General features: G+C 39.9%; 2 protein-coding genes across 7 annotated transcripts in view; one reads left to right on the forward strand and one right to left on the reverse strand.

The window, feature by feature from the left end:
- The window catches only part of FAM162A (family with sequence similarity 162 member A), a 37302-nt gene extending 28562 nt beyond the window's left edge, over positions 1-8740 (reverse strand). Inside the window, exon 1 of the mRNA XM_004278561.4 lies at positions 8583-8740. Within this exon, the coding sequence (XP_004278609.1) occupies positions 8583-8616 (34 nt within the window). The 5' untranslated portion in view covers positions 8617-8740. The remainder of the gene's footprint in view (positions 1-8582) is intronic.
- Positions 8741-9086: 346 nt separating this feature from the next.
- The window catches only part of MIX23 (mitochondrial matrix import factor 23), a 30214-nt gene continuing 22409 nt past the window's right edge, over positions 9087-16891 (forward strand). Inside the window, exons 1-2 of one of the 6 annotated variants that reach the window (XM_049710447.1) lie at positions 9087-9200; positions 9896-10012. In XM_049710447.1, the coding sequence (XP_049566404.1) occupies positions 9102-9200; positions 9896-10012 (216 nt within the window). In that variant the 5' untranslated portion in view covers positions 9087-9101. Of the gene's footprint in view, positions 9201-9877; positions 10013-10039; positions 10283-10801; positions 11010-16891 lie in introns of those variants that run through there. The other 5 variants (XM_049710450.1, XM_049710449.1, XM_049710448.1 and 2 more) reach the window with 5 other exon arrangements.

The following is a 16891-nucleotide window of genomic DNA, read 5'->3' on the forward strand; positions in this document are numbered from 1 at the left end:
GCACCTTTAGTTTTCTATATATACATGTGTGTATACATATAGAAAGATGATATGAGACAGAGACATAATTATGTGTATACACATGGTTTAGTATACACACATGTATTTTCCAGCTCTACCCACTGGGAAGGCCTGGAATCAGTGACACTTGAGTAGCAACAAGCACACTCATTGCCAGATCCTGGTGTCTAAATACCATTATCCAGTGAAAGGAACCAGGGCTCCTTGGAGAAAACTGGCTGATTCTATGCTGGGGCAGAGAAAATACAAGATGAGTCTGGAATATCCATCCTGTAGTGCCAGAAAGTAAGGAAGTGTCCAAAAAACAAAATGATGAGGGCCTGTAAAGGGACACAGAAGCTGATCTGATAAAGCCTAAACTGGCATAATCTGAACAACAAAATAAATAAGAGTAATAGATTATAACAAGGTAAAACATATGAGTCCATCAATAAAAAATAAAATGAGTCCAGTAATAAATCATGTGGATATTATATACTGTCTAATATGACATGATGAGAAGGGCACTTTACCTCTGTGCTATTTATTCTTCCCCCAAACCCATAACCCTAGTCTTACCATGAGAAAGCATCAAACAAAACCTAATTGAGGGACATCCTACAAAATATCTGACCAGTATTCCTCAAAATTGTCAAGATCATGAAAATCAAAGAATATGAAACCATCACAGATCAGCAAAGACTAAGGAGACATGACAACTAAATGCAATGTGGTATCCTGGATTGGATCCTGGAACACAAAATGGACAACAGTAGAATAACTGGAGAGAACTAAATGAAGTTTGTCCTTTAGTTGATAGCAAAGTATCATTGTTAATTTCTTAGTATTGACAAATGTACTGTGGGTTATGTAAGATGATGACATTAGGGTTAACTGGGTGAGGGGTACACAGAACTCTGTACTATCTTTGCGACTTTTCTGTAAATTAAAATTATTCTAAATAAGAATATTTTTAAACATGTGTATTAATTACATCTTATTGTTTTTTACTTTATACATAGTTTATGAAATTTTTATATTTACTTGATATTTAATATTTTAAAAATTGGAGAGGATTTGATGTTATCTCTATAAAAATGTCACTCTCACTCATTTGTACTCCAATATGTTTTTGTAATGGGATAGAAAAGGAAAGAAATGGGGTATAGTAGGAAATGTGCCCGATTCAGGGTAGACCAAAGATATCCAGGTGAAGGTCATCTGCCTAGTGCACCTTGGTGGAAATGAGATGAGAAAATTACACACGATACATATCTTGTTACACCTTGCTGTTCTCAAATGTTGTTGCCATCACCTGTGAGCTTGTTAGAAATGCAGACTTTCAGCTCCCACCCCAGACCTACAGAATTTGAATCTGTATTTTTAATGAGATATCCAACTGATTCATATGAACATTAAATTTCAAGAATCAAATAGCTACCTTCATTCAATAGCTGATGAGTACACACTGTGTGCCAGACATAGGAAAACCAATACCACACACTCTAAAGTCTAGCACAGTGCTATTCGGCCTCAGCTGGGAGCTTCCTGGAAATGCTAATTCTCAGACCCCACCCCAAACCTTCAGAATCTAGAAAAGTGTCTTTACAAGCCCTTCACATGATGCTTATGCATACTAAAGTTTGAGAAGCACTACTCTAAAAAGATGGACTTCAAACTCTGTATACTGGAATCACCACAGAAAAACAAAAACCCAACACACAGGGCCATCCCACACCAATTAAATCCCAATTTCTGTGACGAGGACTCTGGCATTAGTATTTTTTAGAAAGATTTTCTAAGTGATTCTAATGTGCTGCCATGTTTGAGAATTGCTGCTTTTTAGCACAACCAGCTAGAGTCCCTGTTGAACATAGGCTACATGAATGACCAGGGCACACCTGCAGAGCTAAATACCTATGTCTCTGGCTGCATTCAAAATCCCTCTTTTTGATGAAATAATGCCACTTGCAGCAATGTTGATCGACTTAGAGATTATCATATTAAGTGAAGTAAATCAGACAAAGAAAGACAAATATCATATTACATCACTTATATGTGGAATCTAAAAAATGATACAAATGAATTTATTTACAAAACAGACTCACAGACATAGAAAACAAACTTATGGTTACCAAAGGAAAAAGGGTGGAGAAGGGATAAATCAGGAGTTTGGGATTAACAGATACACACTATCATATATAAAATAGAGAAATAGCAAGGACCTACTGTATAGCACAGGGAAGTATATTCCCTATCTTGTAATAACCTAAAATGGAAAACAATATGAAAAAGAATATAAATATGTACAATTGAATCACTTTGCTGTATACCTGAAACTAACACACTGTAAATCAACCATAAATAAAAAAAAAAATGCTCTTATAAAAGATGTTATTAAAATTTCAGGGCTTCCCTGGTGGCGCAGTGGTTGAGAGTCCGCCTGCCGATGCAGGGGACGCGGGTTCGTGCCCCGTCCGGGAAGATCCCACATGCCACGGAGCAGCTAGGCCCGTGAGCCATGGCCGCTGAGCCTGCGCGTCCGGAGCCTGTGCTCCGCAACAGGAGAGGCCACGACAGTGAGAGGCCCGCGTACCGCAAAAAAAACCCAAAAAAACGAAAAGAAACTTTTTGATACCTGTATAACATCAAATGGATATAACCTGAATTTAATCATTCCCTATGGCTTGATTTATTTCCCATTTTTCACTATTACAAATAATATTTCAATGAATAGTTTTCTACATAAATCTTTAATGGCATTTCTGGTTATTTTCTTATATAGAATCCTGGTAGTGGAGGGCTAAAGGATATGATGGTTAAAGGACATGAACCCTTTTAAGATTCATTTTTCTTCTTTAATATTTTAATTTTATTGGAGTATAGCTGATTTACAATGTTGTGTTAGTTTCAGGTGTACAGCAAAATGATTCAGTTATACATATACAAATATACATTCTTTTTTAGATTCTTTTCTCATATAGGTTATCACAGAATATTAGGTAGAGTTCTCTGTGCTATACAGTAGGTCCTTGCTGGTTATCTATCTTATATATAGCAATTGTGTTCATCCCAAGCTCCTGATTTATCCCTCCCCACCATATTTCCCTTTGGTAATCATAAGTTTGTTGTCAATATCTATAAGTCTGCTTCTGTTTTGTAAATAAGTTCATTTGTATCTTTTACAAATTAGTTTCCACGTATGAGTGATATATGATATTTGCCTTTCTCTCTCTGACTTACTTCACTTAGTATGATAATCTCTAGGTCCAATCTTAAGATTCTTAAAATATGTAAAAAACTGCTTTCCAGAAAGGCTGAATCAATTTATACATCTACGGGTAGTTGATGAGAATTCCTGACTTATTACACCACAGTGGTACTGAGGGCCCACTATCTCAAACAAAACATTCACTTGCTCTCAACAGCTCCTATAAATAAAATACTACCTCCTTCCTTTCATAGTGGAAGTGACTGAATAAGTGGCATGTATTTACTACCTTGACCCCATCACCCACACGATAACTACAATGTTTCTTCCCCCACTCATTTTACTAAAATTGCTGTAAATTAGTGATCTCTTTCTAGTCATATGAATATGTCTTTTAGAATCTTTTCATTAGCTCATCTGACTCTCCTCTTCCCATCTTTGTGGCCATTTGACTCTAATGATCTCATCCTTCTACAAGGACTCAGTCCTCCCTTACATTACACCACCACGTTTTCTCCCTTCATCTCCGACCTCTGTGATCTACCTTCTTTAATATCCTCTGCCACTTCCTATTGCTTACACTACGTCAGGCCTCCAAGGTTCAGTTTTTGCCTCTGTCCCGCACTGCTCTCAGGGAGGACTCCTCCATTCTGTTTTAATAATCAGCTCTACACTGATGGCTCCCATATATTTCCCTAACTTTACCCCTCCTTTGTCCTCAGGTCTGTGACTGAGGTTCCATCCTCACCTATAACTCAATGCCACCTCCCACTCAATAGTGCACCATCCTCTCTGCCAAATCAGTAAGCCTTCCCAACTTTCTTATTTCTGACAACGGAGTAGCACTCCTTCAGTCCTCCATGCTCAAAAACTTCAGTCTTTATGTTTTCCTTAAATTACTCTGTCTGAAAGTCATACTAACAGTTTCTTCAAAATACTTCCTAGATACATTCTCTTTTTGTCATTCTCATCATCACTTCACCTACGGATTACTGTAATATTTTCACAGGTAGCAGGTATTCATGCTGTATGCAGCGACCATGTTAATTTTCCAAAAATATTTTTTAATGACTTCTTCTTGAAGGTTTCCTTTTTGTCCAAATTCATCTGGTTCAAACCCTCGAAGGCCAAACTGCATCTCCTATTAGTACCTCCTGAAATCCAAGATAATCCTCTCTCCCTACTGCCCTTTCTCCCCCCACACCCTCTGCAGACTCATTACTGCCCCCACCTTCGCTCGTGTCACTCTCCCATCCCTTCTGTTTCAATGGAACCTTCAGTAGATAATCCTAACTTACACTACTTTTCCTTTCTCTGAATTCTTTTTTTTTTCCCAAGGGAAAAATGAATTTTATTTAATGACCAAGTACACCAATACAGACACATACATTTATATATATGTATACCTATGTGTGTGTACATATATATGACTAAAACAATATTTACTCTTACCATTTGGGATGAATTGTAAAATTTTCTGTTCTATGTACTTTCATTAAAAAAAATGGGGGTTGCAATTTGAGTCAACACTAAGAAAATGAGGATGAAGTGGTAAAAATATTTAAGGTCAGATTATGCTCTCAGAGGCTACATGGTTTAGGGAAAAGAACCCTCAATCTCTGAATTCTTAAAACCAGTGGTATGCTGGCTCTTGGGAGGGGGGTGGTGGGTAAAAGCCCTGATTTGTAGTGTTTGCCAATAACCCTCACCATGGCAGATCTCAAGCTACCAGTGTAACATGACTACCTGTGAAACTGGAAAGAGATATGCACAAAGCCAGGAGGAACCAGCTTCAGGACACAAGAGCAGCATTTAAAATCTGTTCTGCAGGGCTTTCCTGGTGGCACAGTGGTTGAGAGTCCGCCTGCCGATGTAGGGGACATGGGTTCGTGCCCCGGTCTGGGAAGATCCCACATGCCGCGGAGCGGCTGGGCCCATGAGCCATGGCCGCTGAGCCTGCGCATCCGGAGCCTGTGCTCCGCAACGGGAGAGGCCACAGCAGTGAGAGGCCAGCGTACCGGAAAAAAAAAAAATCTGTTCTGCAATCTAGAACTTAATATATACTGTCTTGTATAAGCTCTCCAGGTATATTATATAGGTCTGCTTATTCATTGCAATAAACTTTAGCCCTAGGAAGAGTGGCAGTCCACTCATTCCAGAGGTTTCATAGTGAACAGGGCACACAGTGTTTGCTCAGTAAAAACCTGTTGGCAAGACCTGGAGGGAGTGATAAGCAAAGCCAAAGACTGGAGGCATAAAATGGTAAAAATGAGCATGTACTCATTTAGGGCTGATTAGTAAGAACAAACAAAAAGTACAATGAAGGAGCAGAATGTAGTAGAAATAAAATCAGAATGGGAACCAGGAGATATTCCCAGCTTTGTAATTGTGTGACCCTTAGCAAGTCAATTTCCTTCCTGGGCCTTAAGTTTCCTCATCTGTAAACTTAGGGTACTACATGACTACATGACTTTTAAGTTATCCATTGATTCTAATGCTCTAGGATGTGGGTAAAACTGACAAGGAGAATGCCCATGGCCCACTGCATTGATAAAGTAACAATAATAAATTCATTTAAAAATCTGCTGTTAAGTCAAAGGAGTTTAGGGCAGTAAATCTTTTCTGAAGGTGTGTGAAGAAACATTCTTATAAGACCATTCCATTCCTTTGATCTAATAATTATTATATAGAAAGTAATAATTATAAAAAACAATTATTTTATTAAAAATAATAAAATATTAAAAACAATTATTCCAAAAAGTATCTATTGCCTATCTATTATGAGCTGGACACTGGTAAGTGCTGAAGATTTAGTAAAAACAAAACAGACCCCATCTTTACCCTCATGGAACCCACAGTAGTGTGGATCAATAGCCATTTAGTTCCAAATCATCATAAAAGTGCTTTTTAGCTTAGCACAGATTGCTCTGAGTAATGGATGGAAGCTATGGATCCTCTCTTCCCCAAACAGGCATATAATCATAAAAATGTGAATGCAATTTCAGAGGTTCACAGAACCTCTCATCTGTGAAGAACCAAAGAACCAAGAACCAAGAACCAAGAACCAAAAGTTAACAACCCTGACCTATTTCTACAGGTACATCTACAAAACAGTAAACAAATTCAAGATCGTAAAAGCCTACATTCTGTTTGTTAAGGGAGTATAGCAAAGATTTCCAACAGAAACAATTAAAAATAAGGGTCCATCATTTAAAGGATTAAGCCTTGGGTTTTTGAAATTTCATTCACCTAAAGTACCTTCTTCCAAATAATATTCTGGATAAATGAGGTATGCCTAGATTATGTTTCTATCTGATCTACCATTCCTTTAGTAAAGTTGCCAGTTAAATCGTTCTTACTTGAAAACTATTTGCATATGAATGACTGCTTCCATTTCACAAGTAAATCTGCATTTCATGACTCTTCCATTTCACACCAAGGAGACCCTATTAGCTATGACAAATACAGGTACACATATATCTGAACAAGCAGTCTGAACAAAGCAAAGAGTACAGTTCCAGAATTAGAGGGCACTGACTCATCTCCTGACTCTAACATTTTATGGCGGATCAACCTGGGACAAGTCATCTAACCCTCGGACCCATGTTTATTCATCTGTAAAATGGAAAGGAGACGATAAGACTTACCTAAGAGGGCTACTATGAGAAATCAATCAAGTAAAACAATGTAGGTCAAAGTATTTAGAAATAAAATGGGCAAAAGTGGGTGAAGGAGCAAATTGCTTGAAGTTGCTCACAAAACATAAGACATTCAGAGATCCTTTGGGAAGAGTTGCTCATACAACATCCTTGGTGGATCTATCTGGAGTAAAATAAATTGTTCTTAAATTGCTCAAGGAATTTTGTTTTGACTGACTGCCCAATGGTAAAGTTCTTAAACGTCAAAAGTTTGGAGAGCGGCTTTGGAATCCTTATAGTACATAAATATATTCTCAAGGCAAGAAGATGAATTACTTACAAACACTCAGTCTTGGTTCTGTAGTCAAAGTCCCTTTTACAGGGTTTTTTTTTTACAGAGCAATGATTCTTTCACTCACCTTGCTGAAAAGGTTAACAGGATGTGTACAAAAGATTTTAGGGGAATTAGTTCATCTAAACTGAACAAATCAATGAAATCAATCTCTTTTAGCAGAAAGGGTATTTGTTTTAAAGGAAGTAAATAATATTCAGCATGAGACATGTTTTCCAGTCCATTCTCCACTGAAATGCAAAATAAGAAATGTCAAGGAGGGCTTCCCTGGTGGCGCGGTGGTTGCGAGTCCACCTGCTGATGCAAGGGACATGGGTTCGTGCCCTGGTCCGGGAAGATCCCACATGCCGCGGAGTGGCTGGGCCCGTGAGCCATGGCTGCTGAGCCTGCACGTCCGGAGCCTGTGCTCCGCAACCGGAGAGGCCCGCGTACCGCAAAAAAAAGAAATGTCAAGGATAACTTTTTTTTTTTTACATTATTTCATTTACATTTACAATGTACATTTGCATTATCGCAATAGTCAAGTTTAGGGCGATTCTTCTTGTAAAATCTGAATTAAATAACGTTTTGGTACTAAGGAATCAATCATTACACCTTATCAAAGTTCATAAAGGTAACCAAAAGTGTGATTTGCCCTGGTGCCTAGAAAACAGCCAAGAGGCAAACACTGATTTCTCAGCCCCTACTAAGCAAAGGCTCTACTGGTTCCCCAAGAAGGCAAATTAAACCCCGACTCCAAATAGTCATTACACAAATGTCTACAAGGGAAACAAACCACAGATCCTGCATTTACATAACACTTTCCTCCAAGAAATTTAAAGCACTTTATTGTAGAATTATTTAAAAGAAGTGTACCCCCCCATTTTAGGAAAACAATTACTGTTATTCTGGGAGACCATACATCCCTTGCCTAATCAGATAACAAATAGGTAGGAAACCCTAGACTCAAAATTTTCTCTGAGAGATAAACTCTAGAGATGGTGGGGGTGGGAGTGGCGGGGAGGGGGAGGCTCAAGACTCGTGGAAAGCTGAATGAATCAGGCAATGGGGTAGTTTTAGGGATGGGAAGTGCATTAAGAACTGAGCTCACAGGGGCTGGGGTCGGAAAAGTGATCCGGGAGCAAAACGGCTCGTTAAGTTGGTGGCAGCTGGTTGGATGCAGAGGGTCACTCTCGGCTAGCCCGCAGTGTCTTGCTTACCAGTTGCTCGCTCATCCCTTGCTCTCTCCCCCTATTACTACCCTGCGATTGGATTCCGAACTACCTGAGGGGAAAGCGTAATGGAACAGAGCAACTACCATTCCTGAGGAGGCTGCAGGCTTCCTCCACCCACAGCGGCCGAGCTGGCTTCCCGCCCACCCCCTGCCCGGCCCGCGTCTCACCAGCCGCCAGGCGCAGGCCGCGGAGGCTCCCCATGGCCGCCTACTCCGCCGACCAACACAGTGCCGCAAGGCCGGTGGCGCGGGTAAGCTGAAGGTCGCCGAGCGCAGCGAACTCAGAGACCCGAGCAGGACTCTGGGGAGGGGCTTGTGGGAGGTGAGGGCAGAGCGAACGGGTCATGAGTGACGTCCGGACGATGGGCGGGGCCTACTAGAAGCGTGGAGCGTGTGGGTCGTGCTTGGCGCACAGACTGTGCGGGCAGCGTGCCCTACCCTGCCACGTCTCTGTTGGCGCCGCGTCTTGGAAGCGGCCGCAAAACTGCTGTCTTGGAGTCTTGGTTTCGAGGGCCTTTGCAATGGCCTTCTCTGCACCTAAGAAAGTATCCGTTTAAAATAGAAGAAAAGTGGGGCTTCCCTGGTGGCGCAGTGGTTGAGCGTCCGCCTGTTGATGCTAGGGGACAGGGGCTCGTGTCCCGGTCCGCGAAAATCCCACGTACTGCGGAGCAGCAAGGCCCGTGAGCCATGGCCGCTGAGCCTGCGCGTCCGGAGCCTGTGCTCCGCAATGGGAGAAGCCACAACAGTGAGAGGCCCGCGTACCAAAAAAAACAAAAAAGAAGAAAAGTAATATGCTTACTAAGTAGGACTTTTGTGACCTGTAGACCCCGAAATCACACTGCCTAGATAAATCAGTATTTCAGTACACTTTTTTCAGTATTTTCAATGAATGTGTACATGCCTTTTTCAAAACTGCGTAATTGGGTTCTTAGTGACCAGTGGCCTTCATCTCTTGGTTGGCTTTAGGGAGTATCTCTCAGGCTACCTGAGAAATTCACATGTATGCTTCCTATGTTGTTTTCTATTTGCCTATTTTTATAAAACTAAACATTTTATTATTTCCACACCTAAACACCTTATTCAACCCTTACCCCCCACTGCCATCAATGTCTTTTCTTGACATTTCTTGGTGGGCGCAAATTCTTAAAGAACAAAAGCCCCTCTGATCAAGGGTCGGGACGGGAGGGTTAAGAAAAACCTCACTTCTACTTGAGAGTTCCTTCTCGAACCACCTTGTTGGTGCGACCAGGAAACTGTTTCCCCTTTTGTTAAGTAAATGGGATTGGAGTAAAACGATCCCTTCAAGTTCTGACATTCTTCGATCTATGCACCTGGGCCAGTTCCAGGAGGACATGTTAAAAGCACAGGAGTGAAAAGAAGGATAGCAGCGTTACGGGTTTACATGTGGGCGAGGCTAAGGGGAAAAGACAAACCTTGAGCTCAGCCTTCTTGCTGAGATTCCTCTCAATATTTTTTGTTAGGCGGTGCCGCGGACACCTTTGCTTCGCGATGATTGGCTCACGGCGGGGGCCTCGTGTGTGTCCAATATGGCGGCGCCCAGTGGCGGTGTGAACTGTGAGGAGTTCGCCGAGTTCCAGGTGACGGGGTTTTCCTCACGCGGCAGGCGTGACCTTCCTTTTGTCCCCGGACCCTGTTCCCTATTCTGGCCTGGGAGGGAGTGCGGACCAGTTGTGGCAAAAGCGGATATTTCAAACTCCTTTTTCGAGACATTGGAGGTCATAGGGGCGCGGGCTTGGCCTTAGGGAGCGAGGCTGCTGCCTTGGGGTCATGGCTCTCCCAGGCCTTGAGTAACTGCACCCAGAAACTCCAGTGGTTCCTCGGTGGCAAAGCCGAGTCCGGCCGGGTGGGTAAGGATTGCAACAACCATTTAGCCATTCTCTGAACTCAGTTCTTAGTCTCTGTCATTCCCCTCCTGTTTAAAGCTGAGTATTTATAGGAGAGAAGAAAGTGAAGGAAAGCTTATTTACTTGATAAAACAAAAAAATTGTACGAGTTTCACTATTTTGATGGGTCAGAACGTTTGGAGGTTTGAAGGGTCGATTAATCCTAGTACCTGAGCTGGTTCTCTGCCTTCCCAACCATTAGAGAAAATGTAACATTTAAGAAAAAGGTTATGTCTTTTATATATTCAAACACCAGAGGTCTAGGGCTGATTATTAACCCACGAATTAAAGAACAGGGGGTCTGGATTTTGACGAAGTTGCAATGAAAGTTATCTGTTCCAATGTAAGCATAAGTGCTGCTGTCTTGATAAGAGTGTGGAATTTAAAAATAATGAAAAATGTATTTTAAACTAAAGATAATGAAAAATCATTTCACGTATCACTGACCTCTGTAGTAAGCTGTGTGCTTGCATCCGTTTTTAGGGAGTGATATTCTTGAAGATAATCTCAACAGATTGAATTATTTGACAAACATCATTTGGTCAAAGAAGTTTCTGTGGAGTCTTTCCAGCATTATATACACCCTTTTCACCACTTCAGCTGCGCAGATTAGATCAGCACAACAGCAGCAGACTTCAAATGTGATCAAAGTGCCTAACAAATACAAATATTTGTAAAAATCTTAAATAAGGTAGAAAAAAGACTGTTGGATTCTAAGGTTAACCAGCCCATTTGTGGCCTTGGTCTTGTCACGTTAGTCCTGTGATTTAACTTGGGTTAATGAGCTCAGATAATTGAGCTATGATAGCCTTAAAGTTTATCTGAAAGAACCCTGGTTAGGGAGTTGGATGTTCTGGGTTCTAGTACTACTTCTGCCATTAACAGCTTTGGGACCTTGAGCTAATCACCTGACCCCTTCCATAATTAACTTTTGAATCTGTAAAATAAGATTATGTTAAATAACATTTAAAATGGCTTCCATCTCTATAATTATTTAAATCTCTAAAACCAAATTTCAAAGGATCTCTTTGAGTTGTTGAAACATTCAACAGTGCTTAAAGAACACTTTCATTTTCTTTTGGAAGTTCAGATGAGATGTTGTAAGTGGGCAAAAGCTAAACTGTCTTGCAGAACCATTTTATTCACAGAGATAATGTAAATTAAAAAGTCATAAAATGAATCTCATTAGTGAAACCTGGAGAAGTTTTTAGATTGTTTCTCTAGGACTTTTCCAAATGTGTGGTTTATAATGGAGAATACCCTGGGTTAAAAGTCAGAAGATCAGGTTTTCCAGAGCTGGCCTTGGCATATCATTTAACCTCATTGTGAATGAGTATAAGAACATTTGCCCTTACTGCTTCAGAGGCATACAAATGTAAAAAAAATGTATCTGAAAATAAAATTTTAGTATAACATTTACATTTAAATGAATTTTGTAAAATTATAAACTGTAGTTAACTGGCACACTCACAAATTATTAATCAAAGTTTATGTTTTTTAGAGCTGTGAAACCATTACATTTTGTATGTAGGTACCTTATATGTGAAAAGCACTGCACTGAATACTGTGGAAGAGAAACAGAAAATTGTGTACTTTTTATTATAAAGATTTAGTTACTTTTTCCCCAGAATTTTATTATGAAGATGTTGAAACACTGTAGAAAGTTCAAAGAATTTTACAATGAATACTCATGTACCCACTGTGTAGGTTCTACAGTGATTCACTGTATTTACTAAATCACATACCATCCTTCAATCTATCCGTCAATCCACCTTTTTAATTTTTGATGCATTTCAAAGTAAGTTGCTACCTCATCACTGTATCCTCATATGACCTCTGTGTGCACACAGAGGGAGAGAGATCTCTGTTGTCTCTTCCTCTTACAATGACACCAGTTGTATGGGATTAGTGTCCCACCCTTATGACCTCATTTAACCTTAATTACCTCCCTAAAGGCCCTGTCTTCAAAAACAGTCACACTGGGTGTTAGGGCTTCAACATATGAAATTGGGGGCAGGAGGGGGGCCGAGGGGGGACACTGTTCAGTCCATAACAGAAACCTGCTAGGTATCAGGCACTTGGAGAGACTGAGTGGGCAGGATATAAAACAAGGAACTCAAGCAGAGATACAAAACGTGTAGAGGATATTTAGAATATGAACACAATGCTGTAACAGTTCAGAGAGAATTAAGTCAATAGATGGTAATTGAGTTGTACCAGAGGTGGACAGAACCAGGGGAATTCTAGGTAGAAGGAATAGTATATAGGCAGAAAGTTTTATATATTGGGGGGGAAATAGCAAATTGCTGGAATTCAGAATTTGCACAGGAGCACATTGGGATTACACAAAAGATTGGAACCAGGTTATGAAAGGCCTTGAATGCCAAGTGTGAGGTTAGGGAGTCAGTGAGCAGAGGGGGTGAATTGATCAAAAATGTTTTAGGAAGATTTATTACCACGCCCACAGTCTTTGTTAGCATCCTGTCATTTTTGCAATTAGCTTTGCTGTAGCTCTTCTTATCTTCAGTCATTCCTTTCTCTAATATATCTCCCCTTCAAAATGCTATGGCTTCATACTCTTATCTTCTAAATTTTAGGATCTGAACCATGCATCTAATTTCAGGATTATACGACTAAGTCTAAACTACTTAACATGACATACAAGTCCTTTTAAAATCCAATCCCAAAGTGCCTCTGCTTAGTTAACTCTCACCACTGCCCGTATTCATACATACTTCTCTCTCCCCAACCCCTGCCACTTCCAATGTACATTTGAACTCTGCTGTCCAGCCACATAGGCCTACTTTTCCCTGAACACGTGATGTTTTGTCATTTCTGTGTGCTTTTTTCCACTTAACACCCTGAAATCCCTTCTTCCTGACTCTATCTGAGACCCAGTTCATATATCACCTGAGCAAAATCAACTACGTATTCCTAGAATGTTTAAGTCTTGGTATTTCTGGTAAGAATATTTATTTATTTACACACAATTGATTCTGAGTTGTTTGGTAATTAGGTACAGACTAAATAGACTATTTTCTAGCATCAGTGATGGTATCTTTTGCAGCATACCTAGCTGCTCCCTGTTCCCTTGCCTGGGAGTGCAGAGGACCGCACAGGACTCTGGCAGTTGTAGGCAAGTCTGTATTTCTGGCTTGGGGGAAGCACAGTGTGAGCATTGTTATGAAAATGGAGTTTGAGGAGCCAGAAAGAGCACCATTGAATGGGATCTACTTCTGGGTACCTTCAGGCAGAGAGTGAGGAGAAGAAAGGTTAAGAAATTTCAGATCATTCTCTGGAGTACATTTTAATTTTACTGTCAAGTAATAGACCTTTTACCACCCCCCCCGTGTACTCTAAAAGCTTCCCAAAATAATAAAAAGAATTTATCTAAGGAGTAACCTTAGGAATAGAGTATAGTATAATTGCAGGGGCAGTAGAAAATTTTCTCCACCCCTCCCTGCTGCTAGATATGGTCAGTCCTTCAGTACTGAAATTGCCTTCCAAGAGGGTGAGATTTTCACCCCACAGTTAAAGGTAATACATAAAATGCAATTCCAAGGTAAGTGCCTGAATAACTTTAAAGGGTTAGCCTAAAGTTAAAAATTCATGATATATCAGAATTTCTTGTTGTTTTGAGGAGAAAGAAAGGAGAAGCTGGAGGCACTACAAAGTTTGGAGAGTTATCTTCTGCTGTTCTTTGACACTTAGAAGCTGATTAGGGTTCCAGCTCCTATACAAAGATGTAGTCTTCAGAGAGCCACCGAACTGTGTATATTTCTGTATTATCTCTGTGGACTTGTGTTGCAGTTTGTTGTATGCTATCTGCTCAGGGATGTCTTCTTGATATTTTCTTGGTGAATTTGTGAGAGAGAGGGTATGCCATTGGAACAAAGTATCTGGTAGGTAGGTAGTAATTCCTTATGAATGATACATATAGTTTAATGGCAGCACTTATGTGCCTGTATTAACCTTCATCTGCTCTCAGTCTGTGAGGGTACCCAAGCTTTTCTCTAGACATTCTTGGAGTTGCCTTAAGAGCTCTGGCACCTTTTGTACTGTAAAGAAATTTGTGCCTAGTGAGGTATAGTTCTTTTCCTTCTTCTTTTGCAATTTTGAAAGAAATTCCTTCCTGAGCCTTACCCCTTTTCCCCCCTTATGTTTAGCTTTCCTAGTATCTTTTCTGTGATAGTTAAAAGTAGCTTACAGTTCTCAGCAATTCCTGAACAAGTGCACTATCAGTTTGTCATTATATTATCTCGAATTCAACACTGTCCAGTAGAGCTTTCTGTGATGGTGGAAACTTGTGCTGTCCAATATGGTAGCCACTAGCAGTATGTGGCTCTTGAGCACTTGAAATGTAGCTCGTGCAATTGAACAATTTTGATTAAAATAACCTCATTTTATTTAGAGGTTAGATTAGATAGAGGTTATATAGATAGCTGGTGACTTTCATATTAAAAGCCAAGCTCTAGATCATATATTGATGATTCTTTAGCACACAGAGAACGCATATATTTGAAAATTCACATTTGTAAGACTGAAATTGTTTGATTTATTACCTAGTTAATGCCAGTAAATTCCCATTGCTGTAAGGAACTTAACAGTATGTCCAATTGTTTTATTGGAGGGAAAATTGGCTGTATTGCTAATGATCAGACTCAAAACTAGTTAAAGTTCAAAGTAAATCAAAACTCTAGGAAATGATAAAACCTTTCACCTGCATCAGTCTTCTAACTAACCTCTTTGCATCTACTCTTGTTTCTCTCTAATCCATTTTACACACTTTAATTCTTTAACTTTAACTTAGGCAATGATTTCAGAATACAAATAAGATCATGTAACTCCACTGTATTTAAACACTTCATTGGTTCCCTATTGCTTTCAGGAAAAAGACTAAAATCCTATAACATGATCTGTAATGGTGGACCTCATTTTACACCATGCTTTCTCTTATTCTCTGTACTTAAGCCACATTAACTTTTCAGTCCATTAAACACTCTATTTAAATGACTCTTGTGAAATCACCCATAGTTTCTATCCTGCTAAATCTAAAAAGTTAATTTCTGTTCACATCTTTATTGACTTCCTAGTAACATTCAACACAGTTGACCGTTTCCTTCTTGAAACCTTTCTTCTTCTGACTTCTGTGACATCTCAGTCTTTCTCCTGTAGTTTTAGATGCTAGAGTTCCTTCTTGATCATTAACCCCCTTTATTCCCTACAGTCTCCCTCAGTGATCTCTTCTTGTTTCATGGCTTTAAAAACATTAATTTGGGGAATTCCCTGGCAGTCCGGTTGTTAGGACTCCAAGCTCTCACTGCTGAGGGTCCAGGTTCAATCCCTGGTCAGGGAACTAAGATCCCGCAAGCCGTGCAGCATGCATGCATAAATAAATAAATAAATAAAATTTGTTAATATAAGTTCAGCCCAGTTCAGTGTCAGATTGGTATATTCAACTTTCTGCTTAACTTTTTTACTCATATCTAACAGGCATCTCAAACTTCACATGTCCAAAACAGAATTTTTTTAAAAAACTTTTTATTATGCAAAATTTCAAATTTTACAAAAGGAGAGAGAGTACCATGAATCCCTGTATACTCATCTTTCAGTTCCAACAATCAGTTCATGGCCACTCTTGTTTCATTTATATACTACCATTTTCCCCATCCTAACCAGATTATTTTGAAGCACATCCCAGGTAGATCTTTTGTTCTGTAAATATTTCAGTCTTTATTTCTAAAAGATTACAATTTTAAACAATACCAGTGTCGCAAACAATTAACAATAATCCTAAATGTAAAATATCCTCTGAGTCAGAATAGGATCTTGATCTTCCCACTCCTTCCAAATCTTTTCCTCTCCCAGTCTCTCCCCACCATTAATTAATGACTCTACCATCCATTTGGTTGCTCAGGTCTCAATCCTAAGCGTCATTCTGTTTTCTTTTCTTATCCCCCAACACCAATTCATCAGCAAGTCCTATCAGCTCTCTCTTCAAAATATATCCTGAATCCAACTTCTTCTCCCTGATTCCACTGCTACCTCTTTGTCTCTCGCCTAGACCACCAGAGTAGTCTGCTGAATGATCACCCTGTTTCCATTCTCCACATAGCAGTCGAAGTTATCTTTTAAAAAATTAATCGTTATATCATTCCCTTGCCTAAAACCCTGTTTCCTTTAGGAAAAAACCCATAATTGTTTCTGTTGTCTCTACTGTCCTTTATTTTCTCCTCAACTCTGATCTCACCTAATACCACTCTTTCCCTTATTCACTTCCAGCCCACTTGCCGCCTTTTAGTTCTTCAAACATCCCCAAGTTTGTTCTTGCCTCTTAATTTTTGACTTGTTCCCCCAGATGTCCTTTTAGTTGGCTTATTTATATCACTCAGATCTCAGCTCAAATGTTATGTCCTGGAGAGGCCTTCCTTGATCTCCCTATCTAAAGTATTAGCCCCTCAGCCCCACCTAGTCATTCTTCATCCCATTACCAGTTTTCTTTTTTGTAGTACTTTTCAGTACTGAAATTATCTCATTTATTGGGGTACTTGTTTATTGTCTCTCTCCCCCTCT

The sequence above is a fragment of the Orcinus orca genome, chromosome 5 (assembly GCF_937001465.1).
Source record: "Orcinus orca chromosome 5, mOrcOrc1.1, whole genome shotgun sequence".
Classification (NCBI taxonomy): Eukaryota; Metazoa; Chordata; class Mammalia; order Artiodactyla; family Delphinidae; genus Orcinus; species Orcinus orca.